A 25402-nucleotide genomic window follows, 5' to 3' on the forward strand; every position below is an offset into this window, starting at 1 on the left:
AGAAGCCAACTGCACCAATGTGTCAGAGGAAACACTGGACACCTGGCGACTGTGTATGTACCCAGCCCGCCACAGGAGTCATTAGAGCGCGATGGGACAAAGACACCCCAGCCAGCCAAACCCTCACCTAACCCAGATGACACTGGGCCAGTTGTGCGCTGCCTCATGCCTGGTATCGAACCCAGATCTGCAGTGACACCGCTAGCGCTGCGATGCAGTGCCTTAGACCACTGCACCACTCAGGAGGCCCAAGGTACTTAATAGATATCCAGTGGCTGCATTGGACCTTTAAGCCATCCTATTACTGCCTAGTTAAATAAAGGTTCAATTTAAAAATCATATTACTGTAATATTCAAATCAATGACAAACATATTTTGTTCACTATGTGTAGCTTTCTGTTTTGCATTTGGATTTCATTGACCATGAGTTGGAGCTTACATCACTCTATGGTGCAAGGTATGTTTTCACAGAGCACTATAGGATTTTAGTGTCTCGTTAGATGAGTGGGTTTAATATTCAAATGTAATGTTGTATCATTTAATTACATGCAAATGTCTAGTTTTACTGGAGGCTGTTATCTCAGTATGCGGGGCTCTCTTTTCCTGCTGTACCCAGAGTGTCCTTCCTCTCCTCCTCTCCTCCATTCCTCCATCCTTCTCTTCCTCCAGCCCCTTTTTCCCTATATCCCTCCCTCGATCTGTCCTGCACGTGGGTGACAGGGCTGGGCTAGTGCAGCCTTCTCCTTGCTCCAGCTGCATCTGTTTGTCAGCCCAGAGGGAAATGTGTGTGTGTGTGTTTCACTGTTTCTCTCTGCTTGGGCGAGAGAGTATACAGAGCATACAGATTACTGGTCTTTACAACTATGTAATCAGCATTTATATAGCAGTATTTAGCAGTGTTTCTTTTGGTGTGATTTAACCACCATCTTGCTACTAACCCAGAACTTGGATACAGCTGTTTGTTTCTATGACAACAGAGAGGGTTGTGTAGTGATGAGGTTGCCTTTTTGTTGTTGATTCAGCATCTCTTTCACAAGGGAAAGTGCAGCATTCATCTGAGCCCACTGTGTGAATGTGTGAGAGAGTGTGTGCCAGTGTGTCCATATGTGTGTGTCTGTGTGTGTGTGAGAGAGAGAGAGAGAGCGTGTGCATGTGCCTGCGCGCGTATGTGCGTTATTGAGAGCCCGGGAGGAAGGATGGTTGCTCATGTCTGAACTGCCTCCACACTCGCAGGGAAAGTCAAGGCAGAAAATAGCAGAAGGGGGGAAACAGACGCAGTGGTCTCATCTCACAGAGGACTGATTCTGTCCATCATTTGTTGGGGAAGCTAATCAAAGGGATTTGGCAATGCCTGCAGAGGTGAAAGGGGTAAGTGTTTTGATTTAGTATTTGTTTTCTCTTCTCTAGCCTCCCTATTTTCCCTCTGATGCTTTCCCTACAGGAGCCTCATCTGCAGCTGCGCTGTATTCTGTATGCTATGCTTGTTTCATGAAGGGGAAAGCATTATTTTCTCCTCTCAGATCAGTGTGTTGCAGTTTCCCATTCCTCGTGTGTGCTCAGGGACATGCTGTTAACACCTCTGCTCAGTGTGTATACTGCAGGCCATATGGAGAGGCTGTTAATCATGGTAACATTATGAGAGGAGGCTGAGTGATAACCACCCACAGGGGAATGTGCTGCTGCTGCTTCATACGCTTTTACAACCAGCACACCGCCAGCCAACCAACCACCCAGCACACCGCCAGCCAGCCAACCACCCAGCACACCGCCAGCCAGCCAGCCAACCACCCAGCACACCGCCAGCCAGCCAACCACCCAGCACACCGCCAGCCAGCCAGCCAGCCAACCACCCAGCACACCGCCAGCCAGCCAACCACCCAGCACACCGCCAGCCAGCCAGCCAACCACCCAGCACACCGCCAGCCAGCCAGCCAACCACCCAGCACACCGCCAGCCAGCCAACCACCCAGCACACCGCCAGCCAGCCAGCCAGCCAACCACCCAGCACACCGCCAGCCAGCCAACCACCCAGCACACCGCCAGCCAGCCAGCCAACCACCCAGCACACCGCCAGCCCAACCTGGTCTCAGAGCATTTTGCATTATTCTGAATGTAAATTCGAGACACATTTCGTATGGATGTCCATCACCTATTTCGTATGATATGTTGTAAATTATTGGTATTATATGTTATGAATTTGCGAAAAGTACAATATGTTACGACTTTGTGATATGTTACGAATTCTAGCTAGCTCGTTAACGTTAGGGTTAAGATTAGGGTTAAGTTTAGCAGTTAGGTTAAGGGGTTAAAGTTATGGTTAGGGGAAGGTAAAAGGGTTAAGGTTAGCTAACATGCTATCTAGTTGCAAAGTTGCTAATTAGCTAAAGTTGGCCGTGATGAGATTTGAACTTATAACCTTTGGGTTGCTAGACATTTGTGTTATACACCCACCCATCCACCCCAGGTTGCTAGATGTTCAGGTTATATGTCCACCCATCCATCCCAACCAACCAACCTACTTTCGGTATTGCCTTAAGTAAAAGGTCCAATGCAGCCATTTTTATCTGTTTTATGTAACCATACCAAACGTAACAGTGTCTTGGATTAACATGCAGAATAATACAAAATGCTCTGAGACCAGGTTGGCCAGCCAGAAACTGCAAGTTAGAATGACATTAAATATGACCATGCAGTATTTCATTGTTTGTGCACCAGGGGGCTTCCTGCCACCTGCTTCCTGTTTCCTGCATCCTGCACAGACAAACACAAGGGATGAGAGGTGTCCTGTCCTCATTTTCAATGGTAATTAGTCTTGGCACCGCAGTGAATAAGATGGGAATTCCTAATGGCGGCAGATCACCTAGCAATTAAGTGTGTTGGGCTAGTAACCAAAAGATTGATGGTTTGAATCTCCAATAATCTGTCATTGTACCCTTGAGCAAGGCACTTAACCCTAATTGCTCTGGATAAGATAATTTCATAAATGGCTTAAGCATCGCTGTGCTGGGAGATTGGACAATGCTGTGTTTGTGTAATGTGGACAGAAAACGTTTTCCTCCCACATCTTGACTGCGTTACAGCACAAAAACAAGTAACTTCTTGCTCTGATCCTGTCTAATTATGAACCCTGGGAGTAGATCTATTATGACAAATGATTACTGTATCTACATACATTTTGAGCACACGTTCATTTGACATCAAGTACTGGAGCAATACACATTCCTCTCTCCTCTATCTGATGAACACAAATTGACTGCATTGTCAGTGTTAATTCCAACAGGATCACAGTTTCTCCTCTGATCTGCATTAATACCTGGATAGAGGGCAGCATGATTCATCTATCAAAATGAGCTTGTGACAAGTATTAAATGTGGCTTGCGTCTGAAGTGCCCTTGACCCGGCGACTAAATCTGAACTCACTCAGCAGAAGATCAGACTGTGGGCCTTTCTGCTATACTGTCGTGCAGTCAGCCCCCATTGGACAGCTGAATGTAACAAGACACTAATCGTGTCACTTTGTCCCCTGCTTCAGTGCCTCTAACATCTATCTAATTCATCTCATTGGTAAACAGCAAATACAGGCTGTAGATTAAGGAATATGAGGATATTTATTTGATGTGATGGAGGAAAAGATATGAGGGTAGTTGAACAGTGTTCTATGGATGGATGAGTGCTTTGAGTGTTTGATGATAAGTGATGGCTGGTCAAATGGAGGTATGGCTGCACAGTGTCTGAAAGATTTGTTGGATTGTCTAATCTAAAAACAGGGCCAGGTGTGATTTTTTTTCACACGTCCCTAACCTCACTATCTATCCCTCTTTCAAACCCTATTACCATCGCTCAAGCCCTCCATCAAGCCTTCCTTTAGAGAACAGAGATACCCTGCCTATTCTAGCCACGCAGCTATTCATTTACCTCTGCTTTGCAATACCTCCAGTCATTCATCCCTCCAAGGCTGTTTAAGCCTGCATCATCTCCTGTCCTTTCCTCTCTTTCGCTCTCTCTCTCTTTCTCTCGCTCTCTCTTTCTCTCGCTCTCTCTTTCTCTCTCTCGCTCTCTCTTTCGCTCTCTCTCTTTCTCTCGCACTCTCTTTCTCTCGCTCTCTCTTTCTCTCGCTCTCTCTTTCTCTCTGCTGTGTGACAACCATTGGGCTTTCATCTCTCCTTCTCTCTCTCTACTCTGACAAACGTATTTGCATGAAGATGAGGGCTCTCATGTTTGACATTGTATGTTTGGGAAATGGAGGCTGCGAGTGAATCGAGCTCTCCCATTTTGCATTAATGAGTTATCCATTATTATTATACCTCCTGCTCCACATTCTGTGGACTATTTTACATTCAGGCCCCTACTATTAAACCTTTGGATTTTATGTGGACTATTTTACATATTGCTCAATGAAGTTGGAATACCCCTGAATTCAGTTCTAGTATGTTTCAATAAGACAAGCAACCTGGTATTCTCATTTGTTTCTGCACAGTAGGATTGAGAGCACTTTCATTTAGTATGGTGAGATATGATGCAGTGAATTTTATGTTGACAGATTATCTGCTCGCTTGCAACAGATATTGGCACATAAATCTAAATTCTCCCTCATGGTGAATGCGGTTCTAATGATGATCCTATTGACTAAGATTTCAGATTCAGACACTCTTGGTCTTTAGTATGTGATCAAAACCGAATTGTCCTTGTCTAAAGACTATTAAGCAAAAACATTTATTATGGATCATTATGTTCTTATTTTATGTCTCTTTAGTCTATTTCTAGACACATTTTAAGTGATTATTTTGTATATTTAATAAATCCTTGTTTTGGGGAAAACTACAATCCCACTGGGCACAGATGTCAATTCAACATCTATTCCACGTTGGTTCAACGTTATTTAGTTGAAATGACGTGGAAATAACGTTGTTAAACCAGTGTGTTAGTTTCTTCTTGAAGTAAATAAGCATACATAACTAAATTACCCTGTATGCCTGAGGCTAGCTGCTGGATGGAAAGTACTGATTAAAGGCAGGACATTGTTATATCTCAGTAATTATGCCAAAACATTTCTCCTCATTAATCTTTTAACACATCAACTCTATCAGCATCTGAACCTCCACAATTACTACCCGGGCCAGCCCTAGGCACAAGTGACATAGGGGGTTGGCTAGGGCCCCCGGCTGTTAGGGGGCCCCCGACCAGTTTAGGAACTTAGTCGGGGACTCAACTTACTGTTGAGCGTTAGAATAGTAGAATACGGCCTACTGAGTGGCGCAGCGTTCTAAGGCACTGCATCACAGTGCTATAGGCGTCACTACAGATCTGGGTTCGATCCCAGACTGTGTCACAGCCGGCCGCAACCGGGAGACCCATGAAGTGGTGTACAATTGGCACAGAGTCGTCCGGGTTAGGGGAGGGTTTGGCCAGCCAGGATGTCCTTGTCCCATCGCGCTCTAGAAACTCCTTGTGGCAGGCCGGGTGCATGCACACTGATTCCTATCACCAGTTGTATGGTGATTCGTTCGACACATTGGTGGGGCTGTTTCGGAGGACGCATGGCAGTGAGTGGTGGGACAAGACTGTAACTACCAAATGGGGAGAAATAGGGGTAAAAAAAAGAATAAGAGAATTCACAAGGTGCAATAAAAAAAATGGTTGTTCATCAGCAGTTCCTCTTGTTATGTCAGTCACTCAATTAGCTCATGTCAGCTATTTTTTGATTGGTAAGGTAGTCTACCCAACTATCTAAACTTGTAGTAATCATGGCACGAAGGGCATGTGCCCAGGGGCCCTGAACTCCAGGGGACCCCATTGATTTTCTTAGTTACTCTCACTCAGATATCATATTAACATGGCATAAGTAATGGAGAAATTTAGCTTTAAAATGGCAAAAATGTCTCTCCACTCCATGACAGAATGTGTAGAATTGCAGGAAATTAACTTGAAAACGTACATTTTTTCTCTCTGCCGTCAAGAGGGGGGCCACTAAAATGTTTTGCCCACGAGTTGGTGGGCTAGTGCCAACCCTGATTACTACAGCCTTCTCTACTCTTTTCCATTCCCCATACATGGCCACACATCAGTGTGGAAATTCTGAATAGTTTTATGGCCTTGCTCTATAGCCTATACAGTGAGGTGGGTGTTTGAAAGCGAGGGCTTAAAAATGAACAATTGCGAGCAGTCAGCAGGGGAAGTGAAAGGTCAGCAGAATGGCAGTAGCAGATTGGTCCACGGGGCGAGAGGGTCTCAGGAGAAATCAAACCACCGCACTTTAATTAAACAGGTGGAGCTCATTCTCACATTTAGATAATACCCTCTCCGGCTCTCACCGGGCCTGTCACCTTTAGTTCATGTCTTCATTTCTCCCTCTCTTTACAAAGGGTACTGGGCCCTTTCGCTCTCTCTCTCTCTCTCTCTCTCTCTCTCTCTCTCTCTCTGTGAAACTTTCTCTTCTGCACTTGGTCTGTAGGAGTAGGACGTCTCTAACTAAATCTCTTCCCTTTGCTGTGCGTGCCATGTCTGTTGTGTAGGAGTCTGAGTGTGTAGCTAACTCTTTCTCCTGTTGTGTAGGAGCAGATCCCAGAGGGGCCCTCCTCTCTGGGGGCCATGATCCTGGAGCCCAAGGAGCCCCCGGTGGAGCATCCATTGCCTGCAGATGATGACCTGGACACACCCACCTCCAACACCTCCGTGGTCACCTCCACCAATGGCAGTTCCACTACAGAGACACAATACTCAGAGGCAGAGGTCTTTATCCCCTATATAATGCTTAATGTAATGACTTAATTTATCACCCATATCCCCTATATAATGCTTAATGTAATGACTTAATATATCACCCATATCCCTTATATAATGCTTACTTTAATGACTTAATTTATCACCCATATCCTTTATATAACGCTTACTCTAATTACTTAATTTATCACCCATATCCCCTATATAATGGTTACTTTAATTTCTTCATTTATCACCCATATCCCCTAAATAATGCTTACTTTAATTTCTTCATTGATCACCCATATTCCCTATATAATGCTTACTTTAATTACCTCATTTAGCAATCAGCAGTCATCTCCCCCAGGATCATACTGTAATCATTCTCTGCTCCACTGTAATCTGAAGCATGGATTACTCCTTCATCATATCTCCTATAAAACTCCCTATCTCTGTGCATTAAGATTTCTCCCAGAACAATGCGAAACAATAATACACCATTTCCTGTTGGACTGTGTTTTTCATCTGCAGCCCTGGCGAGCCATGATTTTAATCTGAGCCATCCGCCAGAGACTAATTGCAATTCAACAGAATGTACATTTAATGGCCATATCTTTTTGAACTGAAGGCTGGTGTGTGCCAGGCTGACAGACTTTATCTTGGGGAAGTAGCAGCCAACAGAGAAGGACCCAAAGCTTATCCTAGTGTAGAGAATGGCTAGTGGTTACTATTTCCACATTCATACACTACATGACCATAGGTATGTGGACACCTGCTTGTCGAACATCTCATTCCAAAATCATGGGCATTAATATGGAGTTGGTCACCCCTTTGCCGCTATAACAGCCTCCACTCTTATATGAAGGCTTTCCACTAGGTGTTGGAACACTGCTGCAAGGACTTGCTACTATTCAGCCACAAGAACATTAGTGAGGTTGGCCACTGATGTTGGGCAATTAGCCTGGCTCGCAGTCTGCATTCCAACTCCTCCCAAAGGTGTTTGATGGGGTTGAAGTCATGGCTCTGTGCAGGCCAGTCAAGTTCTTCCACCCCGTTCCCGACTAAATATTTCTGTATGGACCTCACTATGTGCACGGGGCATTGTCATGCTGAAACAGAAAAGGGCCTTCCCCAAACTGTTGCCACAAAGTTGGAAGCATAGAATCGTCTTGAATGTCATTGAATGCTGTAGCATTAGGATTTCCCTTCACTGGAACTAAGGGGCCGAGCCCGAAACATGAAAAACAGCTCCAGACCATTATTCCTCCTACACCAAACTTTACAGTTGGCACTATACATTGGGGCAGGTAGCGTTCTCCTGGTGTCTGCCAAGCCCAGATTTGTCCGTCGGACTGCCAGATGGTGAAGCGTGATCCATCACTCCAGAGAATGTGTTTCCACTGCTCCAGAGTCTAATGGCGGCGAGCTTTACACCCCTCCAGCCGACGCTTGGCATTGCGCATGGTGATCTTAGGCTTGTGTGCGGCTGCTCGGCCATGGAAACCCATTTCATGAAGCTCCCGATGAACAGTTCTTGTGCTGACGTTGCTTCCAGAGGGACTTTGGAACTGGTAGTGAGTGTTGCAACCGAGCTACGCGCATCAGCACTCAGCGGTCCAGTTCTGTGAGCTTGTGTGGACTACCACTTCGCGGCTGAGCTGTTGTTGCTCCTAGATGTTTACACTTCACAATGACAACACTTACAGTTGACCGGGATAGCTCTAGCAGGGCAGAAATGTTAAAAACGGACTTGTTGGGAAAGTGGCATCCTATGATGGTGCTATGTTGAAAGTCACTGAGCTCTTCAGTACGGGCCATTCTACTGTTAGTGTTTGTCTATGGAGATTGCATGGCGGTGTGCTCGATTTTATACACCTGTCAGCAACGGGTGTGGCTGAAGTAGCCAAATCCACTAATTTGAAGCAGTGTCCATATACTTTTTGCCATGTGGTGTACTATACATCTGAGTCAGACTATTTGAGTCATCTGACTTCATACATATTTACATCATATTTGTAGTGGTGCAAGATAAAAACACTGATTATATGTTGACCTTATTCTATCAAACAGATAATTTACATTTTCTGCAGTTTACTGTAGTTCTCAACACTACTAGCTGGACCTCAGCTTGTTTCATCACGGTCCAATCTAAACTCTAGGGAAATACAATTTCACTGGCAGTCAAACAGAATTCTTTATTTACTGGCCCACCTCAAAGCCAGAAATCTGCTGGAATAAAAATGATGGATCATTCCTGTGAGACAAGAGCTGGTGGGGGATTTTTGTTTTGTTTAATGGAGAGTTAAATGTTTATCAAACTGTGCCATTTTGTGTTCTCTGCTGGTGGGAAAAGAATTATAGTAGTAGTTTTGTTGGTAGAAGTACTAGTGGTGTCGTAATAGTGATAAACATAGTTTAAGGCACTGAGCACAGGTTGAGAATGTAGTCTCATTGGTTGGACTGGAGATGGGATTATTAGATGCTATATTGAGACTGAGTCTGACAGATGTACTGAGATTAACTGTTTGACTTCCTCTCTACAGGACCCCAAGGCTGTTAAACTGGGGAATGACCAGGCAGACACTCCAGGCACTCCAGACACCACCGCCCTTCAGCTTCCCCCAGCCCCGCAGCCTCCCTCGGTTCCCCACATCCCCTTGGTTTCAGACGACCCATCTCTGAAGCCCAGTCCTCTAACCAACGGCCAACACTCCTCTGAGTCCCTCACAACCCCTATCACAACCACTGTTACCACCAACACTCTCCCTCCTCCCTACAACAACACCAACAGTGAGCCCCAGACAGAGAAGCCTGAAGGGCAGAACAGCGCTTACACCCTCCCTGACCCTCCCTTTCCTGGCCTGGGTGGTGGCATGTGTGCTGGGTATGGCAGCCTGTCTCGTGGTGGTGTCCACCAGAGCTCCCTCCACACCTACTGGCCTTCCAGGAACTACCAGCCCCAGCCTGGGGGTCACTACACCCTGCCCCTCCCCAGGGACATCTACGGCCAGGTGGGCCTGACCAACCAAACCGAGAGGGAAGGACCAGGGGATGACACCCTGGGTGGAATTCACCAGCTCCGACCCATCACTACCATGGAGCTCCTGAGGGAACCTTCCAGAACCAGGTTAGGATATGGGCTAGCTAGTTAGGCACAAGCATGTCAGCAGAACTCCATAGCAGCAGATCCATGCTAATAAGACTGGTGAGTTACTTAAACTCAGAGGATGGACAATAGTAAAAGGACATTACATTTTTTTCCACACAAATATCAATACTCTCTCTGTAAATGAGTTTACCCTTAACAAAAGCTAATGCTTTCTTCAAGACAGTGCATTGATTTCCGCTGTGTGTATGTAGTCATTCGGAAAATGAGGGCATATTCTGTGTAATACTGATAAATAGAAGAGGAGTCATGTACTCTATCATTATCTGCATAAATGCTGTTTTCAGTGAAGAGCGAACTCTTCATCATACATACTGACCCTCACAATCTGATTCAATTGCTTGTATGTAGTTTATGAACACATTTCCAAAAGAGGAGACTAGAGAATCATACCATACAACTCAACACATTATTTCAGCTCAATATGGATTAGAACCTGTCAATGTCCATATTGCATTCCATAGCAGTGTGCCCCAGTAGGAGCTGCTAGCTGTAGTAGTCCCTGTGGTGTCAACATGGTGAGTAGGGCAAGACAGATGACCAGCAGTTTAGGAGCATGTGGTATCAATCAGGGGAAGCTGCTTGCCACCAGTCGATAAATAAGGTTTCACCTGTATTACTGACTGACAGCAGCACTTTCCTCAGCTCATAAGCTGTGAATGAGCTGTTTACCGAGGTTACTGGACACCCTCTCTCCTCCCTCTACCTCTGTCTCTCTTTCCATATCTTTTGCGCTCTCTCTTTCTCTCCATATACCAGGAACTCAGGCCGTGAAGATAAAATATCTGTTTGCACAACTGTTCAGATAAAACACCTGAGCAAATAACAGTGATTGTTCAACAAATAAAATCTAATTGTTTTCTGTGCTTTCTGTCTGTCTCTCTCTACATATAGGCCTCTCTCTTTCCCTTATCTCAGCCCCCCCTCCCCACTTAACCCCTCCATCCCTTTATATTTTTTCAGAGGTGGATACGAGGAGGCTCTCATGTCCCAGGTGGATGGGGATCCCATCTCCTTCTTCCAGGCCATGTCCAGGGCCCAGATGCTACAGTTCCCCCACAAGCGCAGTAGCATGGTCAGCCTGGACAGCATCCGTAAGGACCCACGCTGGAGGGATCCCAACCTGAGTGAGGTCATCACCATGCTCAGCCACCCCATGGACCCGGTCAAGTCCAACGCCGCCGCCTACTTGCAGCACCTGTGCTACGAGAACGACCGCATAAAGCAGGACGTCAGGCAGCTGAAGGGGGTTCCAGTACTGGTGGGCCTCCTGGACCACCCTAAAGCCGAAGTTCACCGCAAGGCCTGTGGAGCCCTGAGGAACATCTCCTACGGGAAAGACCACCACAACAAGGTGGCCATCAAGAACTGTGACGGCATCCCGGCCCTGGTCAGACTGCTGAGGAAGTCCAGTAACATGGAGGTCACAGAGTTGGTCACAGGTACAGTGAGCCTATGACAGAATTCCTGTACGAACATCTCTGCAATGGTCATGAGTCACCCTGATTATTACCCAAACACCTCACTTGACTAACAGTAACTTACATATCCATATTATTTTACGTATAGGAACCCTGTGGAATCTGTCCTCCCATGAGCCTCTGAAGATGATGGTCATCAATCACGGGCTCCAGACGCTGACTGATGAGGTCATCATCCCCCACTCTGGCTGGAGGAGAGACCTCACTGAGCACTCAAGACCCCAGGAGACAGAGTGGACAACCGTGTTCAAGAACACCTCAGGGTGTCTCAGGTACAATATAGCAGCTTCATAGATGACAAGGTCATGGAACCTTACACGAGTAATTGAGGGTTTATTGCTCCATTAATAGGACATTTCTAAATTGAACGTAATGGTAAATGAGTTACTGACAGCTTGCTAACAGTAACGCTATGCTAACTAATAGTGACGCTATGCTAACTTAATCCGCTCCACTAATAGACCTGTGTTGTCCCAGGAATGTGAGCTCAGATGGGGCAGAGGCTCGCCAGAGGCTGAGGGAGTGTGAGGGGCTGGTGGACGCTCTCCTCCATGCCCTACAGTCAGCGGTTGCCAACAAGGAGACAGACAATAAGGTGACCGCAGACATGGTTGAGCACATGTGAATTCCAACTAAAACACTATGGAGGGAGTGCGAATCAGTAAGGTAAACTCACCCCATTCCGAACAAATGTGCTCAACCGCAACATTCAAACAAGGCTACAAAGAAAACTAATGGGACTGTAGCGACTGTGTTGACTTCAAAATCGGGGGTGTGAACTAGGTCTCTATTCAAGCGTTGATCGACATGGTAATGGCTCTATAGTATTGGAGAAAAGTTGAAAAAAACGGACCCTCCGTTACATCGTGACGTGTCATGTCGTAACGTACAGCATGCATAAAGCAACTATTTCTGTCTTACAATCTCTCTCCACCAGGTGTAGCACTTCTATCATCCTTTAAAAACAAGAAATGGACAGTGACGGGGGTAAGGGGGATACCTAGTAATTTTTTTGTCATCATTGCATGCGATCATCATTCTCGAAGCCGCTGTTTACTTCTAAGATCACTTTAGCGCCGCCCTAAAAACCCGATTCAAATTCGACTCAAACCTTCAAATAGGTATGTAATGACACATTATATAAACTCTTTATAGTGTTCTATCTACATTTTAGAGGCGATAAGGTTATAAGTTGGACAGATCGAGGGAAAAAAAGCAATTTTCCCACACGACATCTCTCACTATCACGCGTTAGTTTCACTTCCCCACCCACCAATTTTTTTAAAAACCCGACGGGGCTCATTGCCTGCTTGAATTATGCAGAAACGGGCAGTGTTTAGGTCATGTAATTGATTCTGTTGGAAAGGGGAGAAATTGTGCTTTACAATGGTATTGACATTACAGTTGATCTGGAAGTATTACGATTTTGGGGCGCTAAAATAAGGGCAATTGTACGGACCAAGGTGAGTTTATGTTACATTAACCAAAAGTATTCTGGACCACATGTGTGAATCAGATCCTCCCTATATTCTATGCATCTTCTGTCTTTGATAAGCATCTTTGTGTTGTTTGTGCTCCTCTCTCTCAGTCAGTAGAGAACTGCGTCTGTATCCTGAGAAACCTCTCCTACCACGTCCACAAAGAGGTGCCAGGAGCGGAGCGATTTCAGGAACCCGTAGCCAATCAGGTGCCACGGTCAGGATCAGGAGGGAAGAAGAAGAATGAGGCAGACTGTTTTGGAGGGAAAAAGCCCAAGGGTCAGTTAACGTTTTATTTTTTCAATGACTTTTGCAAATTTTTCAGATGTAAGTGGTATATTAAAAAAACTCTGAGTACAAAACTCTTAACTGATAACACTTAATTCCCCCTATCTTATGTTTCAATACACATTTCAAAACTGTGCTTTTTGAAGTACTAAATAGAAAGAATAGTAGATGGTGAATACAATTTTCCATACAGTATTTGAATATCTAAATTGACATGCATAAAACAATATAAAGAAATTATATGTACCCAATGGCAGGTTGTGAGAAAAATATTTCAGTCTTACAGTTTCATTATCCTTATACAGTACATAAGCAGGACAAATAATCAGAAATAGGGGTATTGTAAAGCAGTTGGCTACTGTAAAAACGTACCTGTAACGATCGTCGTTGGAATGAGGTGAGGACCAAAGCGCAGCGTGGTATATGTTCATGATGATATTTATTTAAACTCAGAACACTAAACAAAATAACAAAGAGAAAGAAACTAAACAGTTCTGTAAGGTGACAAAACACACTAGACAGAAAATAACCACCCACAAAACACAATCGAAAACAGGCTAGCTAAATATGGTTCTCAATCAGGGACAACGATTGACAGCTGCCTCTGATTGAAAACCATACCAGGCCAAACACAGAAATAGAAAATCATAGAAAAACTTACATAGACAACCCACCCAAATCACGCCCTGACCATACTAAAACAAAAGACAAAACAAAGGAAGGTCAGAACGTGACAGTACCATGGTGTTGTATGCTATTTCTGCCCCATGCAACATTGTTCAAGCGCAATGGTAATTTTAGCATGTAAATCTTGGTGGAGCAAACTCAACCATTTTTGGGGGGATGCATGCCAGCAAAGCCACTACACAATACAACACTAAACAACACATTAATTGCATTATAACGGTGACAAACGCGCCCACAAACTGTTAGGGCCTACATAAATCTGTCCCAACAGCAGAACTTTCTTTTCAGCACCATGGAGGGAATCCTTACCACTGCGACACCCGGCTATCAGCGGAGCCTATTCTGGCAGCAAAACAGCTCATTCGGCCTAATTTACTGCCTTAAAAAAAACATAGCTGATATGGCTGACTTGCTTAAACAAATGTGGTTTCTATTGACAATTAAGATATACAAACTATGGAATAAGGGAATGATGAGCAGATAAGAGGCAATCTGTAATTTCGATTAAGTCATTAATGAGCGAGCTAAGATGGACTAAGTCAATATAACTATTTGTTCAGTACTTTTGAAATGTACAGCGACAGAATTCAGAACATGGACTGTTCTTACAGTATTCTCCCTGTACACCAAGTCATAACTGTAGGATAAATAAAGGGGGCATATAAGCAGAGACGATGAAAGCTCTTACAATATTCAATGATGACATTTCTCTAAAACAGGCTATAGACTACATGTGCACCACCAAGTCATAACAGTAGGCTAAGTTATTCTTAGGGCTAGTTAATCTAACTGCATTGTCCGATTTACAATAGGCTTTACAGCAAAAGCATGCCATGCGATTGTTTGAGGACGGCGCCCCACATCAAAATATTTTTCAACCAGCACAGGCTTCATAAAATCACAAATAGCGATTAAATGTTCACTTACTTTTTGAAAATCTTCCTCTGATTGCAATCCAAAGGGTCCCAGCTACAAAATGTATGGTCGTTTTGTTAGATAAAATCCTTCTTTATATCCCAAAAAGTCTGTTTAGTTGGTGCCATCAATTTGCGTAATCCACTCGTTCAACATGCAGAGAAAGGAATCAAAAAAGCTACCTCTAAACTTTGTTAAAACAAGTCAAAATACATTTCTATCTAATCCTCAGGTACCCTAAAATGTAATTAAACTATAATATTTCATACGGATAGATGTATGTTCAATAGGAAAGTAAAATTAGCAGGTGCATGTCCTCTTCATCGTGCGTGCGCACAGACTGATTTCCAACTCTGACTCCCTGTACCGAAACTCAAAATTCTTCCTCGTTTGGGACGAAACAAGCCTGAAACCTCGAACAAAGACTGTTGACATCTAGTGGAAGCCATAGGAATTGCAATCTGGGAGCTGGAATTGCAAATGCCCCATAGTCCATGCTCCTACAGTGTTTTATATCCAATGGTACCAGTTATATGCATATCCTGGCTTCTGGGCCTGAGTAACAGGCAGTTTAGCTTGGGCATGTCAGTCAGACAGGAATTGAAGAAAAATAAACCCTAGCCTGAAATGATGTGTGGGAAAGGGACCAAATTATTAGGGTGAGGCACATGGGATACTAACATCTTACTACACAACATAGTATTACTTTCTTAGCTATACTATACATTTCTCCCTGGCAAATTACATAATTTACACAGCAGCATACAATATATTTTTGGACTCGCCTTGTTGTGCTGTGCTCACTTGAACAGGAATGTGGCGTGGCGGTCCTTCTTGTGGGAAGAGTTTGTCATCAAACTTTGCCATCAAATTCTGGCATTCTCTGGATTTATGGTGCTTTCAAGACAACTGGAAACAAAAACAAAAAACAAGGTCGAATCATGATGTCGGTGATCTTCAGGTTGGAGCTCTAGAAAGAGGCCAGAGTTCCCGATTTAGATTTCTGAGTTGGATGACCGTTCAAAACGTATTTTCCCTGTCAGAGCTTGTTTTTCTCCTGAGTTCCCAGTAGTCTCAGTGAAGTCTGAGATTTCCCAGTTCCGAGTTTCCAGTTATTTTGAATGCGGTAGAAGTCATGCTGGATTGACAGCATGGCCAATGTATTCAACCTTTTCTGGCCCATGGTGTTGAATGTTTATCCTTTTAAACTTGGAAAAGAGACCCTTAAACCCAGACTTGGACTGCACACCCACTCCACTGAATAGCAAGCTAGTGATTGCTTTGCAACGCTTGCAGTTAGTCACTGATCCCTTCCAAACTTGTTGTGTAATGTTTATGTCCAATGGCCGATGAGCACCGATACAGCTGAAGTCGGAAGTTTACATACACTTAGGTTGGAGTCATTAAAACTCATTTTCAACCACTCCACAAATTTCTTGTTGACAAACTATAGTTTTGGCAAGTCTGTTAGGACATCTACTTTGTGCATAACACAAGTATTTTTTCTAACAATTGCTAACAGACAGATAATTTCACTGTATCACAATTCTAGTGGGTCAGAAGTTTACATACACTAAGTTGACTGTGCCTTTAAACAGCTTGGAAAATTCCATAAAATTATGTCATGGCTTTAGAAGCTTCTGATAAGCTAATTGACATCACTTGAGTCAATTGGAGGTGTACCTGTGGATGTATTTCAAGGCCTACCTTCAAACTCAGTGCCTCTTTGCTTGACATCAAGGGAAAATCCAAAGAAATCAGACAAGACTTCAGAAAAAATATTGTAGACCTCCACAAGTCTGGTTTATCCTTGGGAGCAATTTTCAAACGCCTGAAGGTACCATGTTCATCTGTACAAACAATAGTACGCAAGTATAAACAACATGGGACCACGCAGCCGTCATACCGCTCAGGAAGGAGACGCGTTCTGTCTCCTAGAGATGAACGTACTTTGGTGTGAAAAGTGCAACTCAATCCAAGAACAACAGCAAAGGACCTTGTGAAGAGGCTGGAGGAAACAAAAGTATCTATGTCCACAGTAAAACGAGTCCTATATCATCATAACCTGAAAGGCCGCTCAGCAAGGAAGAAGCTACTGCTCCAAAACTGCAATAAAAAAGCCAGACTACGGTTTGTAACTGTACATGGGGACAAAGATCGTACTTTTTGGAGAAATGTCCTCTGGTCTGATGAAATAAAAATAGAACTGTTTGGCCATAATGATCATTGTTATGTTTGGAGGGAAAAGGGGGAGGCTTGCAAGCCAAAGAACACCATCCCAACCATGAAGCACAGAGGATGGCAGCATCATGATGTGGGGGTGCTTTGCTGCAGGAGGGACTGGTGCACTTCACAAAATAGATGGCTTCATGAGGGAGGAAAATTATGTGAATATATTGAAGCAACATCTCAAGACATCAGTCAGGAAGTTAGAGCTTGGTCGCAAATTGGTCTTCCAAATAGACAATGACCCCAGGCATACTTCCAAAGGACAACAAAGTCAAGGTATTGGAGTGGCCATCACAAAGCCCTAACCTCAATCCCATAGAAAATTTGTGGGCAGAACTGAAAAAGCGTGTGCGAGTAAGGAGGCATAAAAACCTGACTCTACACCAGCTCTGTCAGGAGGAATGGGTCAAAATTCACCAAACTTATTGTGGGAAACTTGTCGAAGGCTACCGAAACGTTTGACCCAAGTTAAACAATTTAAAGGCAATGCTACCAAATACTAATTGAGTGTATGTGAACTTCTGACCCACTGGGAATGTGATGAAAGAAATAAAAGCTGAAATATATCATTCTCTCTACTATTATTCTGACATTTCACATTCTTAAAATAAAGTGGTTATCCTAACTGACCTAAAACAGGGAATTGTTACTCTGATTATTTATTTATTTCACCTTTATTTAACCAGGTAGGCAAGTTGAGAACAAGTTCTCATTTACAATTGCGACCTGGCCAAGATAAAGCAAAGCAGGTCGACACATACAACAACACAGAGTCACACATGGAGTAAAGCAAACATACAGTCAATACTACAGTAGAAAAATAAGTCTATATACAATGTGAGCAAGTGAGGTGAGATAAGGGAGGTAAAGGCAAAAAAAAGGCCATGGTGGCGAAGTAAATACAATATAGCAAGTAAAACACTGGAATGGTTGATTTGCAGTGGAAGAATGTGCAAAGTAGAGATATAAATAATGGGGTTCAAAGGAGCAAAATAAATAAATACAGTAGGGAAAGAGGTAGTTGTTTGGGCTAAATTATAGATGGGCTATGTACAGGTGCAGTAATCTGTGAGCTGCTCTGACAGCTTGTGCTTAAAGCTAGTGAGGGAGATGTGTTTCCAGTTTCAGAGATTTTTGTAGTTCGTTCCAGTCATTGGCAGCAGAGAACTGGAAGGAGAGGCGGCCAAAGGAAGAATTGGTTTTGGGGGTGACCAGAGAGATATACCTACTGGAGCGCGTGCTACAGGTGGGTGCTGCTATGGTGACCATTGAGCTGAGATAAGGGGGGACTTACCTAGCAGGGTCTTGTAGATGACCTGGAGCCAGTGGGTTTGGCGACGAGTATGAAGCGAGGGTCAGCCAACGAGAGCGTACAGGTCGCAGTGGTGGGTAGTATATGGGGCTTTGGTGACAAAACGGATGGCACTGTAATAGACTGCATCCAATTTATTAAGTAGGGTATTGAAGGCTATTTTGTAAATGACATCGCCGAAGTCGAGGATTGGTAGGATGATCAGTTTTAAAAGGCTATGTTTGGCAGCATGAGTGAAGGATGCTTTGTTGCGAAATAGGAAGCCAATTCTAGATTTAACTTTGAATTGGAGATGTTTGATGTGAGTCTGGAAGGAGAGTTTACAGTCTAACCAGACACCTAGGTATATTAAATGTCAGGAAGTGTGAAAAACTGAGTTTAAATGTATTTGGCTAAGGTGCATGTAAACTTCCGACTTCAACTGTACTTTTTATCTATAATTTCTCTACAAGGACTGAAAATGATTTGCCACTAGATTGTTGACTTGATTCATGATGATGACTGCTTGTCTAGTTTGCTAGCTAAGATTTTGAAAGTATGATGTTGACATGATCAGTCCAATCAAAGCTTCAGTAAATATAACGTGATTTGATGCCATTTTATCTGTGACCAATGAGCTAGAGCCTTCTTGGATGGGCACTTCTAATGTAACTCTGTGGCAGCACCCAAGGTGCTTGAATTTTCGAGCTCTCCTTGTAGACTTTGCAGTGACGTAGTGTCCTCATGAGTGACAGAACACTGAGCCAATCACGGCGCAACTAGAGAACTTTACCAATGGCTACGCTCTGTATTTTCCGCTGGCTGCCCCACCACCACAGAAAGCACTGAGCTAGGCTGAAATACATGCATTTTGGAGCTGCCTAGTCAAGAAAGCAAAAAAGAGACCATGTTTGTATGTGGCTTTATTAACTCAAAATATATATATTTTTACATTGTTTGCAAACTGATTTAGGGCTCAGAGCCCCACCTGCCCTGAATGACAGTTCACCACTGTTCAAGATCACCTTTTCTATGTGACTTGTCAACTGATACAGTATTTACTGTCTCTCTGCTTACAGTGTATCAATGAAATCAGATAATGAATGGAAAACAGCATATTGTTACACATACAACCCAGGTATTTCAGCAGTGCATTGTTCCAAATGGTAGCACATGAGTGACTCTTTTCATTTTGTCCTATTGACGCACACTGGCTGATCAAGAATGATCATGCAGTAATTAAGGCCACATCCAGTTCATTGTATTGTTAACAAATTAAAAGAAAATCATATAAACAGTTACGTGAATATTGCATTTTGAAAAGCAGATAGATTAAATATGTATCCAAATGAAAAGGTGCAGCGAACAAGTGCCTTTGTGAATCTGTTTGTTGTACTTGGTCAATTGAAAATGTGCTTAGAGTTTCTAAAAATGAGCCATTTTGATGGTCTGTTAAGATTTTTGTGCTTAGAGTTGTGAAATGTACCACATACTTTGGCAAGCATGTAATAGGTGTAGAATTGGGTGATTTCTGGGGTGTCGTTTGTATTGCTGTAATGCTATATTTGTCATTTGAAAATGTCTTCCTTATTTGTCTTTTGATTTGTTTCCTTCCATCACCATTCACAAGAGGAGTGGTTCAATCAAAGTAAGTCTGTCTAAATAAATGAATTATATTTGACAATCAAAAAATGTAGTTTAATTCCAAAACGCTATATATGTATATATTCTCAAAAATGTTGGTAAAATAGCCTTTATTGTTTAAAGAAATTATGAAAGAGATTGATGTGTTTTCTCACTAACTATGGCATGGTATTGTTCAATGACAGACATGTATTTGTTTAAAATCTATTACTTGGTTTCATTTCAGAGAGACAAATAATACTATATATCTGCCTCACTCTCAGAGAAATAAGTTGTATTGCTAGGTTTTGCACAGTTAAATGTAATAAATAACTACATTTTTTATGAAGAAATTTACAAATGATACATTTATCAAATCAAATGAAATTGTATTTGACACATGCACCAAATACAGCAAGTGTAGACCTTACAGTGAAATGCTTACTTACAAGGCCTTAACCAACAATGTAGTTTTCAGAAGAAATACCAAAACAATAAGAAATAAAAGTACAAATAATTAAAGAGCAAATAGGGGCAATGCAAATAGCCTGGGTAGCCATTTGATTAGATGTTCAGGAGTCTTATGGCTTGGGGGTAGAAGCTGTTTAGAAGCCTCTTGGACCTAGACTTGGCGCTCCGGTACCGCTTGCCTTGTGGTAGCAGAGAGAACAGTCTATGATTAGGGTGGCAGGAGTCTTTGACAATTTTTAGGTCCTTCCTCTGTCACCAACTAGTATAGAGATCCTGGATGGCAGTAAGCTTTGCCCCAGTGATGTACTGTGCCGTACGCATTACCCTCTGTAGTGACGTGCGATTGGAGGCCGAGCAGTTGCCCTTCCAGGCAGTGATCCAACCCGTCAGGATGCTCTCGATGGTGCAGCTGTAGAACGTTTTGAGGACCTGAGGACCCATGCCAAATAATTTCAGTCTCCTGGGGGGGAATAGGTTTTGTTGTGCCCTCTTCACGACTGTCTTGGTCCATGTGGATGCCAAGGAACTTGAAGCTCTCAACCTGCTCCACTACAGCCATGTCGATAAGAATGGGGGCATGCTCGGCCCTCCTTTTCCTGTAGTACTCAATCATTTCCTTTGTCTTGATCACATTGAGGGAGAGGTTGTTATCTTTGCACCATCCTTCCTCTGTATAGGCTGTCTCGTCGTTGTCGGTGATCAGGCCATCGGCAAACTTAATGACGGTGTTGGAGTTGTGCCTGGCCGTGCAGTCATGAGTGAACAGGGAGTACAGGAGGGGACTGAGCATGCACCCCTGAGGGGCCCCCGTGTTGAGGATCAGCGTGGCTGATGTGTTGTTATCTACCCTTACCACCTAGGGGCGACCTATCAGGAAGTCCAGGATCCAGTTGCAGAGGGACTTGTTTAGTCCCAGGGTCCTTAGCTTAGTGATGAGCTTTGAGGGCACGACTTCAACACCATCATTAAGTTTGCCGATGGCCTGATCACCGACAACGACGAGACAGCCTATAGAGAGGAAGGATGGTGCAAGGATAACAACCTCTCCCTCAATGTGATCAAGACAAAGGAAATTATTGTGGACTACAGGAAAAGGAGGGCCGAGCATGCCCCCATTCTCATCGACATGGCGAAATGTTTTAATTGTTGGACCTAAAATATTGTAAAAACTCTAGCATATCAGCTCTGAGTGATTTTCATTTAGGAAATCTGTATTCCCACATATGTGCAACTATGGGGCTTCTTGTGGTTCATTTGCAGTCTACAAATTATTTGTAATTATATTCTGGCCCCCTGACCTTCCGTTCAAGAAAAAAAATCAGTCCGCAGCTGAATTTAGTTGATGATCCCAGCCAAAGAGTTATGTTCAGATTTGCCAAATGGAGGGCGAGGGAGAGCTTTGTATGCATCTCTGTGTGTGGAGTAAAGATGATCTACAGTTTTTTTGCCTTTAGCTGCACGGTGACATACTGTTAGAAATGAGGTACAACAGATTTCAGTTTTCAAAAACAAAATTTTCATTCACATCTAAAATCAATGAATAAAAAAATCAGAAAACAGTCATATTTTACACACGCATGAAGGTACTCATAACAATCAATTCTGATGAAAAAAAAACACAAATGTAAAAAATAGGTGCATATAGCGTTTTGGAAATAAACTCTTCAAATACATAATAATGTTCGGTCAACTATGAGACTCCAGGACCTCTTCTCTGTGGTTGCTTGCCCTGTTGTCTACCTCAAGTCTTGAGCTTCAATAGAAGACCTTGGTATTTCTGACTCATTATCATCGTCATGTCTTTATACACTTCCCATGTTTTGATATTTCCTATTTACTGTGTGTCATACCTTGAGATTTCAATTGTGCTTTTTGCTAACCACGGTGTGTGTGTTTGTGTGTGTCTGTGTGTGTGTGTGTGCATGCGTGCGTGCCTGCGTGTGTGTATTTTGTCTAGGCTGGAGAAACGGACCAGGTGACAAAAAATATGGTACACTGGATTTACCTAAACGCACACAACCAACGAAAGGTAAATATGTAGCATCTTTAGTGATCTGTGGATCTGCATTCCAAAGACCTACAGTGTGGAAAGCCTTAACCTTGGCATGAGGCATCTATAAAATGTATTGTGCATGATGTAGAATAGTTCCCAATGTGTTATAATGTCAAGAAGTGACTGGATTGTATGGGAACCAATCAGACACAAAAGTAGACCGTCTGAATGCTTTGATAGAACAACATGGTCCATACAAATGCTGTATGTCAGTTACTGTATGAGTACAATACAATATGGAATAGCTTGATGTGGTTTCTGTGGTTGCAGTACCTTCAGAAAGTATTCATACCCAAATCAAATCAAATTTGATTTGTCACATACACATGGTTAGCAGATGTTAATGCCAGTATAGCGAAATGCTTGTGCTTTTAGTTCCGACCATGCAGTAATATCTAACCTAACAATTTCACAACAACTACCTTATACACACAAGTGTAAAGGAATGAATAAGAATATGTACATAAAAATATATAAATGAGTGATGACCGAACGACATAGACAAAATGCAGGTATAGAGTACAGTATATACATATGAGGTGAGTAATGTAGGGTATGTAAACATTATATAAAGTGGCATTGTTTAAAGTGGCTTGTGATACATTTATTACATTAATTGTTCCATTATTAAAGCGGCTAGAGTTGAGTCAGTATGTTGGCAGCAGCCACTCAATGTTAGTGATGGCTGTTTAACAGTCTGATGGCCTTGAGACAGATACTGTTTTTGTGAGTGGTTTTGGTGACAAGCCAAATTTCTTCAGCCTCCTGAGGTTGAAGAGGCGCTGCTGCTCCTTCTTCACCACGCTGTCTGTGTGGGTGGACCAATTCAGTTTGTCCGTGATGTGTAAGCCGAGGAACTTAAAACTTTACACCCTCTCCACTATTGTCCCGTCGATGTGGATAGGGGGCTGCTCCCTCTGCTGTTTCCTGAAGTCCACGATCATCTCCTTTGTTTTGTTGATGTTGAGGGTTAGGTTATTTTTTCTGACACTACACTCCGAGGGCCCTCACCTCCTCCCTGTAGGCCGTCTCGTCGTTTTTTTATTTTTATTTTTAATTTTTATTTCACCTTTATTTAACCAGGTAGGCTAGTTGAGAACAAGTTCTCATTTGCAACTGCGACCTGGCCAAGATAAAGCATAGCAGTGTGAGCATACAACAAAGAGTTACACATGGAGTAAACAATTAACAAGTCAATAACACAGTAGAAAACAAAGGGGGGGTCTATATACAATGTGTGCAAAAGGCATGAGGAGGTAGGCAAATAATTACAATTTTGCAGATTAACACTGGAGTGATAAATGATCAGATGGTCATGTACAGGTAGAGATATTGGTGTGCAGAAGAGCAGAAAAGTAAATAAATAAAAACAGTATGGGGATGAGGTAGGTGAAAAGGGTGGGCTATTTACCAATAGACTATGTACAGTTGCAGCGATCGGTTAGCTGCTCAGATAGCTGATGTTTGAAGTTGGTGAGGGAGATAAAAGTCTCCAACTTCAGCGATTTTTGCAATTCGTTCCAGTCACAGGCAGCAGAGTACTGGAACGAAAGGCGGCCAAATGAGGTGTTGGCTTTAGGGATGATCAGTGAGAAACACCTGCTGGAGCGCGTGCTACGGATGGGTGTTGCCATCGTGACCAGTGAGCTGAGATAAGGCGGAGCTTTACCTAGCATAGACTTGTAGATGACCTGGAGCCAGTGGGTCTGGCGACGAATATGTAGCGAGGGCCAGCCGACTAGAGCATACAAGTCGCAGTGGTGGGTGGTATAAGGTGCTTAGTGACAAAACGGATGGCACTGTGATAGACTGCATCCAGTTTGCTGAGTAGAGTGTTGGAAGCCATTTTGTAGATGACATCGCCGAAGTCGAGGATCGGTAGGATAGTCAGTTTTACTAGGGTAAGCTTGGCGGCGTGAGTGAAGGAGGCTTTGTTGCGGAATAGAAAGCCGACTCTTGATTTGATTTTCGATTGGAGATGTTTGATATGAGTCTGGAAGGAGAGTTTGCAGTCTAGCCAGACACCTAGGTACTTATAGACGTCCACATATTCTAGGTCGGAACCATCCAGGGTGGTGATGCTAGTCGGGCATGCAGGTGCAGGCAGCGACCGGTTGAAAAGCATGCATTTGGTTTTACTAGCGTTTAAGAGCAGTTGGAGGCCACGGAAGGAGTGTTGTATGGCATTGAAGCTTGTTTGGAGGTTAGATAGCACAGTGTCCAAAGACGGGCCGAAAGTATATAGAATGGTGTCGTCTGCGTAGAGGTGGATCAGGGAATCGCCCGCAGCAAGAGCAACATCATTGATATACACAGAGAAAAGAGTCGGCCCGAGAATTGAACCCTGTGGCACCCCCATAGAGACTGCCAGAGGACCGGACAGCATGCCCTCCGATTTGACACACTGAACTCTGTCTGCAAAGTAATTGGTGAACCAGGCAAGGCAGTCATCCGAAAAACCGAGGCTACTGAGTCTGCCGATAAGAATATGGTGATTGACAGAGTCGAAAGCCTTGGCAAGGTCGATGAAGACGGCTGCACAGTACTGTCTTTTATCGATGGCGGTTATGATATCGTTTAGTACCTTGAGTGTGGCTGAGGTGCACCCATGACCGGCTCGGAAACCAGATTGCACAGCGGAGAAGGTACGGTGGGATTCGAGATGGTCAGTGACCTGTTTGTTGACTTGGCTTTCGAAGACCTTAGATAGGCAGGGCAGGATGGATATAGGTCTGTAACAGTTTGGGTCCAGGGTGTCTCCCCCTTTGAAGAGGGGGATGACTGCGGCAGCTTTCCAATCCTTGGGGATCTCAGACGAGATGAAAGAGAGGTTGAACAGGCTGGTAATAGGGGTTGCGACAATGGTGGCAGATAGTTTCAGAAATAGAGGGTCCAGATTGTCAAGCCCAGCTGATTTGTACGGGTCCAGGTTTTGCAGCTCTTTCAGAACATCTGCTATCTGGATTTGGGTAAAGGAGAACCTGGAGAGGCTTGGGCGAGGAGCTGCGGGGGGGGCGGAGC

General features: G+C 43.6%; 1 protein-coding gene across 3 annotated transcripts in view; it reads left to right on the forward strand.

Moving 5' to 3' along the window:
• The first annotated feature begins 1026 nt into the window (after positions 1–1026).
• The window catches only part of LOC109892065 (armadillo repeat protein deleted in velo-cardio-facial syndrome), a 33503-nt gene continuing 9127 nt past the window's right edge, over positions 1027–25402 (forward strand). Inside the window, exons 1-9 of one of the 3 annotated variants that reach the window (XM_020484482.2) lie at positions 1027–1368; positions 6553–6729; positions 9243–9826; positions 10829–11307; positions 11435–11618; positions 11824–11941; positions 12935–13103; positions 19865–19882; positions 22286–22357. In XM_020484482.2, coding sequence (XP_020340071.1) covers positions 1348–1368; positions 6553–6729; positions 9243–9826; positions 10829–11307; positions 11435–11618; positions 11824–11941; positions 12935–13103; positions 19865–19882; positions 22286–22357 — 1822 coding nt within the window. In that variant the 5' untranslated portion in view covers positions 1027–1347. Of the gene's footprint in view, positions 1369–2423; positions 2803–6552; positions 6730–9242; positions 9827–10828; positions 11308–11434; positions 11619–11823; positions 11942–12934; positions 13104–19864; positions 19883–22285; positions 22358–25402 lie in introns of those variants that run through there. The other 2 variants (XM_031826371.1, XM_031826372.1) reach the window with 2 other exon arrangements.

Source organism: Oncorhynchus kisutch, linkage group LG6 (genome assembly GCF_002021735.2).
Source record: "Oncorhynchus kisutch isolate 150728-3 linkage group LG6, Okis_V2, whole genome shotgun sequence".
NCBI classification, from domain to species: domain Eukaryota; kingdom Metazoa; phylum Chordata; class Actinopteri; order Salmoniformes; family Salmonidae; genus Oncorhynchus; species Oncorhynchus kisutch.